We start from the raw sequence: 14,497 nt of genomic DNA on the forward strand, positions 1-14,497 counted from the left end.
GGATATTGTTGTATTGACCAGATTTATGCACCCTTTAATTCAAAAGGATGTTCATATGAGGATGTGTGTTGTAGTTGAAAACCATTCTTTTGCCTTGTGATGAACACCTTTAGCATGACAAATTTCTAGACGGATTATACATAGTTGTTTATATTAGTGTGCTTCCTTCTTGTAATTATTGTTATCTAAATATGCAGATATGTAATCAGCAATGCATGCAGCAAGGAAATATCTTATAAGCAGAAAGGCACTGATGCCGTGTTTTATTTAGGAATAGGAAAACATGATCATCTTCACTGGACAGATACAACCAGGTATGTATCTTGGAAAGTTTATATTGTCTTTACTTGGACTAGTTGCTTGCTACCACTATCAAAGAAGGTTGCTTTCAGGCACACTTTTCATACTTTTTTGCATTTTATCTTTATCTCATTTTCCCACTAGTTCAAACTACTTGTATTCTAATATGACACAGGGAGCTGCTTGTTTCAATTTGTTATAATGAATCTGGATGGCAGTGGTCTGGAAGCTTTTTACCAGACCATCTGGGCGATACACAACTGAAAATGAGGAACTATGTTTTTGGAACTTCAAACATGATACGAGTTGAAGTGCAAAATGCTGACATATCTATGGGAGATGAAAAAATAGTTGGAAACATCAAAGGAAACTCTGGGACCAACTTGATTCTTTTGTCAGATGATGATACAGGGTATATGCCATACCGAATTGATAATTTCTCAAAAGAGGTCTGTCTCTTGTTTCAGTTGCATTACTTCAGTAGTTAGAATTCTAGTTGAATTGTTTTCTGATCCCTGAAAGGTTACTGCTTTTATAATAAGATTTAGGTTGTTTCCCTATGTTGATATGTATGCTAAGCTTTCTCTAAATTATCATGTGAATGCATCTATCTTAATACCGAAACAACAACAAAGCCTTATCCTCCTATGTGAGGCCGGCAGTACATGGATCACACGACGCCTTTTGGCTTGGTTGAAAATCATGGCTTCAGGAATATTATTTATCGTGTGAGGCCCAAGTCAGGCCCAAGTCAGGCCCAAGTCAACTATATATGTCTGTTTTCTTTCAACCACACCATTTTGGTGATAAGTGTGGGGGCATATTAGTCTGTGAGAGATGCCATAAGAAGTTAAGAGAGTAGAGAAAGGTCTGTATTCACCCCCCTCCCCCCCCCCCCCCCCCCAAATCAGATTGAATACTCTTGATTTTAGTGTTAAGTTGCAATTCAACCATAGACTTGAAAGCTTGAAAAACAGAAATAGTTTCAGCCTTGGACTTTATAGGAAATATCCAGATGTACCTAGAGAAGGCATCAATAAAAGAGACATAATATTTATAACCTGCATATGAAGTCAAATGAGAAGGTCCCCACAAATATGTGAAAATAAGCTCCATTGGGGAGTAAACAAAAATAGAAGTGTGAGATGGTAATCTATGAGATTTTCCCACAGAGCATGAAGAACAAAAACTTGTGAAATTTTTATTTGATGGAGAAATGTTACAATGATTGAAGACAAGTTTCATTACATGACCATTAGGGTGACCTAACCTAGCATGCCAAAGATTAGCAGTACTAGAAGAAGAAACTACACTAGAGTTATTATTAACAATAACAACTAAACTAAGGAAGCCAATATTTGAAATTGAGGTTGAGGTAGACAACAGCAGAGGAGAGTTGTCTTGAAGCTTGAGATTATGAAAGGAGTAAACTCCATCAGCACCAACAACACCTTGAAGAAGGATTTTATTGGTCTCCTGAGATTTCACAAGACACAAGTGAGGATGAAATTCAAAGAAAACAGAGTTTTCTTTAGCAAACTGACTCACACTTAACAAATTTTTCAAAATTGAAGGAACATGTATTAATTTGTAAAGGTTAAATGTAATGCCAACATCATTAGGGGACACAAAGGAAGAGTAACCAACACTAGAGATACTTAAACTTTCTCCATTGCCTATGAAAATCTGATCGGGTCCATCAAAATGAGTGAATTGTTTAATATTATGTGATTCACCAGTCACATGAAAGCTGGCTCCAGAGTTTGGAATCCAAGTAGAGCCAGCAGGACCACTCCCATGAGAAGAAGAATTTGTGAGCATAACACTGGGTTGACTGGGGTCTGGAATAGCAGCCTTGGAATTAGGATTAATCCAGGTATTGGAGGCTCTGGCTGAACCAATGGAGTAGGGAATGGGTTGAAATGTGGTAGGATCAAAGAAGATGAGTGACTCATGGGGCTGAAAATTCATATCAAACCTAAAGTGGCAAACATTGGCAATGTGTCCATATTTAAGACAAATTTGACACTGGAAGTTGGCAAATTGACCACCACCACGTCCTCTGTTAGAGTCACCACCACCACGTCCGGCACCTCGATTAGAAAAATCACCGCGACCACCGCCATGGCCATATGAACTTCGGGAACCACTAGTTTTATAAGAATTTTGGTGCGAATAGCCTTGAGTGTAGTTCAATGACGGAGAACTTATCACCTGTGCATTTTTACTTCCAAGGCATATTCCTCTTGTCTAGAGAGAGAGAGAGAGAGAGAGAGAGAGTTTTTCCATGTCAATAAAAATCATATGCAAGAACTTGTGATATAACATCTTCTCTTATTTCTACTTCCAAGTCATATTCCTCTTGTCTAGAGAGAGAGAGAGAGGGAGAGTTTTTTCATGTCAATAAAAATCATATGCAAGTATTTTCCTATACTTTGGTACCTTTTCATCAACCTCGGTAAAAGGTAAATGACTTGTTTTCTAGACCTTCCTAAAAAATCTCGTTGAAAGACTTAGTGAGCTTGATAAAACCGTTTTCTCCAACACACTTTCAAACTTCAATAGGGATACCTTTTGGACAAACTACTTTACCACTATCCATCTTCTTAAGGGCCTTTTTAATGTCTCCAATCTACGATAATAAGCCAAATTCCATTTGTCCTCTTAGATTTCTATTCCTTCCATATTAGGATCCAAACCTTGACCATCATTGAAACGTTTATAAAAATAATTCCCCATCTCTGATATCATGATTTGTGACCAAAACATTCCCTTCATCTTTAATGCATCTTACTTGATCCAAATCTCATTTTTTTCTCTATTTTTGGTGAGCTTATATATGTTACACATTCTCCATTCTTTGTTCCAGTATCTTTGTAAAACTCTTCAAATGATTTAGATCATGCTTCATTCAAAGTTTTTTTTCTTCTCATTCTTAGCATTTCAATACCTTGCCCTGTTTTCAACATTGTTGCACCTGTTAGAATATGTTATTTTTGTTTTATGTGGTTGGGCCTTAAGCCCAGTCCATTTGTCTTTAAGTCTATATCCTTGTATTATATATTGTGACCAATGAATGAAAAAGCAAGCAATTCACAATGTAGATCTTTAGTTTTTACAGCACCATGCAAGATTTTAAAGTATTTTTTTATCTATTACCTTGCTTTTTAGCATTTTCCTTTCACAGTTTCTCCACCAAGATTCCTTCTCTGTTGGCCCAAAACCTTTTGAAATGCATCTATCTATCTCTATACATAAGAATTTTCTTTATCATTCTATATCAGTTTATAGGTGCAGGTTTAGTAGAATTAGACAAACATTTCAACGAAATATACTTCTCCAGGAAATGAAACAGATTATCAATTTTTGAAAATTTATGTTCTAGTGAATACAAATGTCAATATTGGATTATTAATTTATATTGAATTTAATTTTTTTAATTTACAAAACCAATTCAAAAGTCATTCCATTTATTTTACAAAGCATTAATTGTTCTTTTACGACACCGCTGTGTATTGCATTAATAGACAAAAAATTATGAATGTGCTGGTTGTACTTACCTTGTGCAGTTACTAATGTTATGAGCCAAAAAAGTTCTTAATCCCGTGTTGATTGAAATTTATTGTGTTGTTCTTGGTACTTTCTAGAGATTGAGAATATATCAGCAGAGGTGTGAAATGTTTGACACAGTCATTCACTCCTATACTTCTTGCCCGTACACCTGGGATGAACCCTGCTATCCTCGTCGTCTTATTGTGGAGGTAAAACTTTTTTCGTTTAGAAAATGGAAACTTCAAATTACTTGACGTTAAAATGATAACCAAAACTGAAGGTACCTGGAGAGCGAGTTTTGGGATCATATGACCTCGACGATGTTAAAGAATATGTGCCTGTCTACCTGCCATCAACCTCTGAGGTACCATTTTACATTTTCCACGTAAAAAAATATATATGTTTTGACATTATGTTCCTTTTGTTCATCATTTGTATAGTGCAAATCTTTAACAACTATCTTTTTAATTTCTAAACAGTAAGAGTGGTCTATTTCCTTTCATTGGATGATTTTAACATGTTGTGTGTTCAATAATTGAAATTAATAGGGTTTTAGGTATGGAGTTGGGGGGCTGGGAGGAGTGGGGGAAAGAACAAACTCTAAAAAATAAAATACATGTTGTGTAATGGTGCAATACAAAAAAAAAAAAAAGTAAACCTTATACGCATAAGACTCATTCCTAATTAAATAGGGAAACAAATTGTTATTTGGAAATATGGAGACTATTTCTCAGAGGTCATGTTAAACTGTTTTGTGATATATAATCATGATATTATGAGATATCCTCCAAATATTCTGACTTCCTATTTTCTTATTCTGCTATTTGGTACTTATTAGTATTACAACTCATTGGTTCATTCTCTTATGATGAGGGTATCTCCTTTTTTCTTTTTGTACTTATTACCTCTTAGCATGTAATTCATTATTCCTTTGTGATTTACATAATGAAAAGTTCTACATTTAGAATTGTTGGCTTGGCTTTTGTTAGATGTCTTTAATTATGGTAGTTAGGCAATACAAGGATTTACATAATTATGGTAATTAGGAATTAGATTTAGGATATCTGTAATTATTACCCGTGTTTACATGATTTATATAAAAATAGGTGCATTGCCTATGATTAAAATACAAGTTTTTAAGTGACTTTTTTCTCCCTCTTTGCACAGTATCTGTTAATGATGAAATAACAACAGAGAATTGTTCCTAAGAACATCTGTTTTTAGTAATTATAGGAGAGGTTTTGGGAGCTGATTTAACAAGCTGATCAGAGCTATTCTGTTGACATGAATGATATGATATTTTAACTTTGTCTAAATACAAGTTTGAAGTCTGTAGATTTGATAGATACAAAATTCTTGCACTGAAGTCTAGGTTCCACGATTTCTATATTCTAATGTTGGCTTATGCAAATGTTGATTTCAGAAGCCTGCGAGGACTTTCTATTTATCAGTGCATGCAGAGGGAGCAACAAAGGTGATTTAATAGTAGTTTGATTTCATCTGTGACCTGAAAAATTACATTTCTTTCCTTCATGTGTGTGTGTGTATATATATGTATATTTTTTTTTTCAGGTTCTTAGTGTTCTTGATTCAAATTACCATATCTTTAATGATGTGAAGAAATCAAGTGTTCCACTTCCTACAGAGAAAAGGTTATGTGATCACAGTCTAGTTAGGGCTTCAGAATACAAGGAGAAAATATCAATTTGTGTTCCATATATTGGGATTTCTTTGATTGATTCATACCCACAGGTAATTGAACTAGCAACTTTTTTATTTTATTTTTGGATCTCTTCTCCTTCATTATTTCTGTTAATCATAATTTTATTTCTGTAGGAATTGCTTTTTGCCTGTATTAAGGATGTAGAAATGAATCTACTGCAAAGTTTGGATCGTCAATGTCTTTCCTTGCTGATATTATTCATACAAATTGATAACCAGTTGCGCTCTACTCCATATCCTGTTATGTTGTCCTTCGATAGTGGATACAGATCTGGTCATGTTGATCATATGAAATCTAGGGATGATGGTACGAGAACAAGAATTGAAAGTTTAAATCAAATGAGCAGCTCTTCTGTCCCTGTGTTCTGCCTAGAAATATCAAAGTGGAGGAAAAAAGACATTTCATTTATTTCATTTGAATACATAAAATTGAGGTTTCTATCTTCTAACTTTGTTAAATATGTACATTTTACTGTTAATGATTTGATTTTTCTGTTGTTTTTGTACTTTAAAGTCAATGCTTATCATATTATGCTTAATTCTTGCAGGATGGAAGATTTCCGTCTTGAGATTGAACAAGAAGTCATATTAAGCTTATTTGAGTTTTTCACGAATGTCAGTTCAGGGATGCAATATGGAATCATGCCATCTTCAGATCCCTATGATGGAGTGTCACTAGAGAATTCATCCTCATTTGTTCAAACTAGTGAGAATTTCAGATTAAGTGCTCACCAATGTTCTCCAAGAATTTCCCCCATGTTCGATGAAAAATCTAAAAGGATTGCATCTTTACCTTCCGTTGTTCCAATTGGAGCCCCATGGCAGGAAATTTTTCTGTTGGCCAGAACCCAGAAGAAAATTTATATAGAAATGCTTGAATTGTCACCAATCAAGTTGACTTTAAGGTCACTTGCTCATTTTTTTTTTCCAACTGCAGTATTCAGTTTTCTACGTATACTTTTTCTGAGAAATATGACATAAACTATACATTTGCAGTTTTTCCAGTGCCCCATGGATGCTTCGGAATAGGATCCTCACATCCAAGGAATTTCTTATACATGTAAGTAGTATTCTATTTCACTGGTAGAGTACCAATGAGAATGAACTCACTTATAAAGTGGCTTATTTTTTAACAACTTATTATTAATAATTACAGAGAGGCCTTATGGCTCTTGCTGATGTTGAGGGAGCACATATTTATCTAAAGGATTTAATCATTGCACATCATATGGCTAGTTGGGAATCCATTCAGGAGATTCTAATTAGGCATTACAACCGCCAACTACTTCATGAGACTTACAAGGTAAAAGAACAATTTATATTTGAAAATCATGTATCTTCACTATTCAGGCTAGAAATGTTAATTATGCATGCCTGCCCAAAATTCATTAAAATATTGTGAATTATCTATATGTTCATTCTTTCTATTGATGTGGTCATTAATGTAGCTCATATCTTAATAAATTTGAATTGGGATTAGAACTTTTTAGTTGAAAATATTTTGATCTGTTCCTAGTTGAATGATTAATTTCCTTACATTCAAGCATTCAGCTAATTGAATAGTAAGGTTGCAAGGAAACATAATGAGCTAATTTTTGTTGAATTATTACTATTATGGCTTAATGTATTGCATTAAACAATCCAGTTTCACATCTGTGTAACAACCTTGTATTGTTTCCTAAATTTGAAGTTGTTTGGTTCGGCTGGTGTCATTGGAAATCCCTTGGGTTTCGCGCGGAGCATGGGGCTTGGCATTAGAGATTTCTTGTCTGTGCCTGCAAAGAGCATTGTGCGGGTAAAAGTCCTATACGCTGGCCCTTATTTATTTACTTATGATATCCTTGCATAACTCACTATTTTATCATTATTGGTTCAATTTACAGAGCCCTACTGGACTTATTATGGGCATGGCTCAAGGCACCACTAGTCTTTTAAGCAACACAGTGTATGCTATTAGTGATGCAGCTTCTCAATTCAGTAAAGCTGCACGCAAGGTGTTTCTTGGTTTGATGTAATCAATGTTTGATTTATAAGATTTAGTGATTTACTTTTTTTAATCATTGCTAGCCTATTTTTTCTAGGGTATTGTTGCATTTACATATGATGACCAAGCGGTTTCAAGGATGGAAAAACACCAGGCAATTGTAGCTTCTGACAGTAAAGGTGTAATTAATGAAGTTTTAGAGGTATGTCAATTATTTCATGTTTATTCTTTCCAAAAAATGTGAGCTTTCATTGGTGCATCCCTTCCCCTTTCCACAGTGTGGGATGCCCAAAAGGAACATTGACAGAAAAGCATTTTCTCTTTACAATGGGTTTAGAGATGACACATGCTAGATATAAAACCATCCATGTTCTGGTTCATTATATGGTATGGTATCAGAGATTATAAAGTAATTGAGAGTTTGATATTTACTCTTCCCATTCTACTTAAAATGAAAATTTGAATTAAGCACTAGATAGGAAGGGCATGCAAAAATGTAACAAAATCATTCATGTGGATTTGACAAGTTATCAGATTCTTTATGACCATGTGGTGGAGAGTCCAATCATTGTTTCCCTTATTCTTCTAAATAAAAGTTAACTTTCAGACATCTGAGGATATTTCATTTATGACAACACTCAACACTGTCTACAGAATTCTTGGATGGGCGTTGATGTTCTACATAAAAGGATGTGAGATACTTGTTAAACTTTTTGGCTGCTCCCCTTCCTACTTTTGCCATGCCTCATTTCCTCTCTCACTTTAGTTAAGTGTGGATGATGCTTTGGCTATGTAGGTACCGCAAAAGATAACAAGAAAATATATATAAGAATGAAACAAATATATAATTATAAACATTGGGTAATAAATAAAATAATAACCAATATCCTAATTACCATAATTATGTATATCCTAGACTGGGCCCGTGACAAGAAGCCTGAGATATAGTATCCCAATAGTTGACAATATCTAACACTTCCTGTCAAGTTTAATTTCAAATTCATCAAGCAATTTTAGTATGTCATCAAACCAGACTTCCTCAGATTCTTTGATGAGTTCTATGTTAATGGAGTCTTCCCGAGGGGTCTGAATGCATCTTTCATAGCATTAATCCCGAAGGTAACGGACCCTCAAGTGTTGAATGACTACAGGCCTATCTCACTGATAAGGTGTTACTTACAAGATTCTTGCTAAGGTGTTGGCTAATAGAATGAAGAAGGTTATGTATTGCATCATTAATGAACGACAGTCAGCATTCATAGAAGGCAGACATATGCTCCATAGTGTGATGAGTGCAAATGAGGCAGTCGAAAAGGCTAAAAGATGTCAAAAACCGTGCATTGTGTTCAAGGTGGACTATGAGAAGGCATACGATTCGGTGTCTTGGGAGTATCTGATTTACATGATGAGGAGATTGGGCTTTGGTTCGAAGTGGATTCAATGGATACTTGGATGTCTAAAATCAGCTTCTATCTCGTTATTGGTAAATGGAAGCCCTTCGACTGAATTCTTACCGCAGAAAGGGCTAAGACAGGGAGATCCGCTATCACCTCTTCTATTCAATATTACTGCTGAAGGATTGAGCGGTCTAATGTCAAAGGCTATTGAAAGAGGGCTCTACAGGGGTTTCTTAGTGGGCACAAAGAAGGTTGAAGTTAGCATGCTCCAGTATGCAGATGACACGATATTTTTGGGAGAGGCAACTATGGAGAATGTAAGAGCAATCAAAGCAATATTGCGTGCTTTTGAGCTTGCATCTGGGCTAAAGATAAATTTTGCTAAAAATAGCTACGGGACCTTTGGTGTGTCGGATCAGTGGACTTATGGTGCATCCAACTATCTCAATTGTAGATTGATTTCTTTTCCTTTCACATATCTTGGCATCCCTATTGATGCCAATCCCAGAAGATGTCAAACTTGGACCCTATAAGCACTAAATGCGAGAGAAAATTAGCGAGATGGAAACAGAGACATTTGTCTTTTGGGGGGAGAGTGACTCTCATAAATTCAGTGCTAACATTCATTCCGATTTATTTTTTCTCATTTTTCAGGGTCCCCAGACAGGTGGCCGGCAAGCTAGTCAGACTACAGAGGAATTTTTTATGGGGTAGGGAGGCTGATCAAAACAAGATTCCTTGGATCCGGTGGGAAACGGTATGTTTGACAAAGGAACAAAGAGGACTGGGAGTGAAGGATATCACTTCGTTCAATGTATCATTGCTGGGAAAGTAGAAATGGGACCTGTTTCAGAATCAGGAGGAGACTTGGACAAGAATTATTGAATCAAAATATGGAGGGTGGAGGAGTCTAGATGAAGCTTCGAGGGCTAGCACCGAATTCTTATGGTGGAGGGATCTGAAGATGGTAAATCATCATTCACATTAGGGACAACAGCTGAATAGGTTGACTTTGTGGAAGGTCGGGTGTAGAGACAAGTTTAAATTCTGGGAGGATAAGTGGATAGGTAGAGATACTCAATTGTCAGAGAAATATCCAAGATTATACATCATATCGGCTCAGAAACACCAATTCATTCAGCAATTAGGAGCTTTCAATGAAGAAGGGTGGGAGTGGCAATTTCAGTGGAGAAGACCATTGTTTGATAGTGAGATAGACATGATGGTCGCTTTCCTTCAAGAAGTTGAAGGGTTCAGAATCAGGCAGGATTTGCACGATCAGTGGATCTGGACTGCAGAGCCAAGTGACAATTATTTGGCTAGGAGTGCTTATAAGGTAACTAGGGAAGGCATATCAGGTGAGGGGCAGGATGAAGGGTACAAGGATTTATGGAAGCTCAGGGTACCATCAAAAGTGGTCGCGTGGAGGTTAATCAAAGACAAATTGCCAACCAGAGACAATTTGAAAAGGAAACGGTTGAGTTGCAGGAGTATTTGTGTCCTCTTTGCAGATTAGCGGATGAGAGTGCAAGTCACTTATTCTTTCATTGCAGTAAAGTTAGCCCTTTATTGTGGGAAGCGGTGTCTTGGGTGAATCTGGTGGGGGCCTTCCCATATCATCCGAGACAGCATTTTATACAGCATATTCATGGAGTGTATGAAGGATTGCAAACAAACAGATGGCAGTGGTGGTGGTTAGCTCTGACTTATACTATTTGGAAGCACAGAAACAACATCATTTTCTCCAATGCCACTTTCGACGCTCATAAACTAATGGACGGCGCGGTGTTTCTTCTATGGACATGGCTCAGATGCTTAGAAAAGAATTTCACTCTTCATTTCAATCAGTGGTCTTCAAACCTCAAAATTGGTTTTCTTAGGACATGAACATAGGAATATAGTCTACATTCCTGTTCATTTACCTTGATGTGGGATCTTTCAGCTTATGTAAGGAGGATATATTTCAGTGTGCAGGCTGGAAAAGGGGAAATGGTGCCAGAAGGAGGGCATGTCAATGGCATTAACTGGAAACAGGAGACAGTTTCTGAAAGAAAAAATTGGCACTGATGAACAATGGGTCTACAAGGAAGGCACATAATAGGGTTGTCTCTTGTTAGGCTCTAGATACCATGTTGAGGGGAAGAGAAACTATTGGGGGAAAATGCCCTTCACACAAGGAGGATCAAATTATAAAACACATACAAACATCATAAATAGAAGTAGTGAAGACACGAGTTCAATTTAATGTGGTTTGGAACCTCTTGCCTGTGTTCACAGGAAAATCTCAACAAATATTCACTATCTCTCATAATGGCAGTGGAGTTCTCCAAGAGTCGAGATTCATTCCACTACCTCATGGATTCCCAACAAAAACATAACAGAATTGTGATTTTAGGGACTGCTAGGAGAAAAACAATAGGAGAGGAAGAATAATTCTTGTATATTATTCAGGAATAAAAGATTTACATATATAGGCAAGGCTGTCAATTACATAATAAATGCAGAAAGGAAAGTAAAGAAAAAGGGATCAGATCAAATCAGAGATTTGATTCTAACCCAAAATAATAATCAAATAAGATCAAATTGGAATAATCTGATCTTGATCCTAATTATTCAATCTTCTAGAAAATTAATTCCAAAAATAAACATCCAGCTGTCTAATTAATTCTTAATATAGACATACAGCTGTGAACAAGAATCCATGTAGATAAAAGCATAATTATAGATATCCTAATTGCTTGATTACAGTAATTATGTAGATCCTAGAATAGGCCCATGAAAAGAAGCCCAAGATACAGTATCTTTAAATATATAACAATATCCAACACGTGCAGAATTTAAAGAAAAAGCCCCAATACACCTATTTCCCTTTAGAAAAGTCCAACAACAATTATGAGCTTGATATTATTCCATAATACAAACTGAAATATTCACTGAAGTGTTCATTTTATAATTTATATGAAGAACCAATAAAATTAAAGCCTTAAACAGTTGCTAGCAAGAACCATTTTATTTTTAGTGTGATGTTGATCCTAACTAGCATCTCCCTTGAATTATATAATATCATGTATTAACAGTTGAACTTGATAAAAGTGTGATGCTTAACCTAACTAGCATCTTCCTTGATTTTTTATCATGCAATTTTTGTTCAACTTTTGTTTTATCATGCTTAACCTAACTACTGGTCGTCCAATATAGTGCGATACTTTGGCTATTGAATTTCTTTAGTTATGTATGGGAAGGGTGTATCTGAGTTTTCTCAGTTTTGTTTTGATGGGCTTTTATTTTACTATGTTTTCAGATGTATCAACCACCAGCAGTACCTCTGGTGCTGCTTTGTTTCTTTGATTTATATATATAATATTTTGTGGCCCTTCAAAAAAAAAAATCTATTCCTGCTTTCTATGTATAGGAGTATACTGTACTCCCATACTCTGTATTGTTGTTAATGTTATTATCTGAATGTTTTTTATATGTTTTTGTTGTTATTAATGTTATTTCTGCTCACCTACGTTGTTTACAGGGACTCACAGGTCTTCTCCAGTTTCCTGTAACAGGAGCCGAGAGGCATGGTCTTCCTGGTGTCCTCTCTGGTGAATCAATTTGAATGACTTGTTTTGAAGTCTCTTATAAATTTCTAGCAGCATTAAGAATTGCCAGTAGCAATTGTTGCTTGAGATGGAATATTCTCTTTGCTTTGCTACTGACTGCTTTCTTTTTCTTTCTTTATTGAAGGTGTTGCATTGGGGATTACAGGACTTGTGGCTAAACCTGCTGCTAGTATACTTGAAGTTACGGGAAAAACTGCACTCAGTATTAGAAACCGTAGTAAACCCAGTCAATTAAGACTGCAACACTTTAGGGTTCGGCTTCAAAGGCCACTGTGCCGTGAATTTCCATTAAAACCTTATTCGTGGGAAGAAGCAGTTGGAACGTCAGTACTTGTGGAAGCTGATGATGGTTTAAAGTTCAAAGATGAGAAGTTAGTGGCTTGCAAAGCCCTTAAAGAAGCTGGTAAATTTGTTGTCATAACAGAAAGATTTGTACTCGTTGTTTTCAGTGCAAGTTTGATAAACTTAGGGAAGCCTGAATTCCGCGGCATCCCTGTTGATTTGGAGTGGATAATTGAATGGGAGATTGGATTAGAGAATATAATACATGCCGACTGTAGTGAAGGGGTTGTACACATAGTTGGTAGTCGGCCAGACTCCTTATTGAGGCAAAATCAGCATTCTCCTAAGGGTGGTAGTGGTGGCAGAACCAGATCTGTGCGTTGGAACCAATTTGCCACTCATCTTCCATTTCCTCAGACAAACTTGGAACTAGCAAGTGAGGAAGATGCAGCCAATTTGTTACAGATTTTATTATCTGCTATTGAAAAAGAAAAAGGTAAAGCATGGGACGGTGGGCGGATTCTGCATCGATCTAGAATGAAATAGGTTCTCAAGTTTAATTATGTCTCTGTTCTAAAAAAATTTAAATTCTATCACAGTACAATGCAAATCTAGGGGGGTCATAAATTGAAATTTCCAAGCTAGATGGCTTTGGGGACGAAGAGGAAACTAAAAAGCACCTACATGTCTCCATTCGCATTTGAAAGGGCCTTTTTTCTCCTCCGGGTATACATTTTTTTGGTGCTCTTTACAGTTCTTGGTTCAGATTCATCTTGGATGACTTGTTTGGCTTCCATTCCGTTCTCTTTCCTCAAAACCTTCCAGGTTTATAGAATGAGCAAACATGGAAGAGGGAAGAAAATTTTGATGTAGCAATTCAACGACATTGAGCATAGAAGTTAGTATACTTTCTCCTAGTTATGTTTTTGTACAGTACAGAAGTATATGTATATTTTGCTGCTGTCATTTTTCTCGGGGATGTTAATATTACCAACGCTTGTGTAAATATTATTGTTTTGGTTTTTTTAACAAGTCCCTGTGGTTAAATCAGTTCTTTATTTTCTGAAGCAACTATTAACTGTAGAGAAATGCTATTTTGGAACCCCCTACTATGTCACGATTGCATCACATATTGATAGTGTTTGACTCGATTTTTTTTTTAACTTCAATTCTCCTAAAAAAAAAGTGGGTCCAAACATATTCGGAGAAAGGTTCTTAAAAATTAAAGAGCTTATTTTTTTTAAAAGAAAAAATGAGAAAAATGCTTTTTAGAAAGAAAAAAAAAAAACCAAGTGAAGTGGCTTTAAAAATAAATTGCACATTCTGTGTTTTTAACCTCTCTTCCTCTCATATGGAACTAACCAATGCGAAATGGAGCAAGATTTTTTGCCTTTCAAGGAACTCTTTAACTTTTCTTTTATTTTTAAAGTTCTTATTTTTTAAGTTTGAACTTATAAATAACTCGTATTACAAAAACTGAGTCAAACATAGCTCAACAGAATATAGTTCAAGGTTCGAATTGCAGTTGGAATAGATATTTACATTTAGTATCTAAGTATTTATGAAAACGGATACTTATATAGAAAATAATTGAATAGGAAAGATGTACATAAATAGATATAATCCATTATTTAGTTAAGAGGTTGACT

At 35.7% G+C, this 14,497-nt stretch overlaps 1 protein-coding gene across 6 annotated transcripts in view; it reads left to right on the forward strand.

Moving 5' to 3' along the window:
- The window catches only part of LOC100783352 (uncharacterized), a 47,030-nt gene extending 33,150 nt beyond the window's left edge, over nucleotides 1-13,880 (forward strand). For 5 of the 6 annotated variants that reach the window (XM_041008184.1, XM_041008188.1, XM_041008185.1 and 2 more), the window contains 15 exons: nucleotides 198-314; nucleotides 476-749; nucleotides 3,948-4,061; nucleotides 4,133-4,216; nucleotides 5,276-5,326; nucleotides 5,425-5,604; nucleotides 5,689-6,008; nucleotides 6,123-6,479; nucleotides 6,571-6,634; nucleotides 6,731-6,877; nucleotides 7,265-7,369; nucleotides 7,458-7,568; nucleotides 7,656-7,760; nucleotides 12,479-12,548; nucleotides 12,691-13,880. In XM_041008184.1, coding sequence (XP_040864118.1) covers nucleotides 198-314; nucleotides 476-749; nucleotides 3,948-4,061; nucleotides 4,133-4,216; nucleotides 5,276-5,326; nucleotides 5,425-5,604; nucleotides 5,689-6,008; nucleotides 6,123-6,479; nucleotides 6,571-6,634; nucleotides 6,731-6,877; nucleotides 7,265-7,369; nucleotides 7,458-7,568; nucleotides 7,656-7,760; nucleotides 12,479-12,548; nucleotides 12,691-13,394 — 2,803 coding nt within the window. In that variant the 3' untranslated portion in view covers nucleotides 13,395-13,880. The remainder of the gene's footprint in view (nucleotides 1-197; nucleotides 315-475; nucleotides 750-3,947; nucleotides 4,062-4,132; nucleotides 4,217-5,275; nucleotides 5,327-5,424; nucleotides 5,605-5,688; nucleotides 6,009-6,122; nucleotides 6,480-6,570; nucleotides 6,635-6,730; nucleotides 6,878-7,264; nucleotides 7,370-7,457; nucleotides 7,569-7,655; nucleotides 7,761-12,478; nucleotides 12,549-12,690) is intronic. The other variant, XM_041008187.1, reaches the window with a different exon arrangement.
- The last annotated feature ends 617 nt before the right edge of the window (nucleotides 13,881-14,497 follow it).

This window comes from Glycine max, chromosome 13 (genome assembly GCF_000004515.6).
Source record: "Glycine max cultivar Williams 82 chromosome 13, Glycine_max_v4.0, whole genome shotgun sequence".
NCBI classification, from domain to species: domain Eukaryota; kingdom Viridiplantae; phylum Streptophyta; class Magnoliopsida; order Fabales; family Fabaceae; genus Glycine; species Glycine max.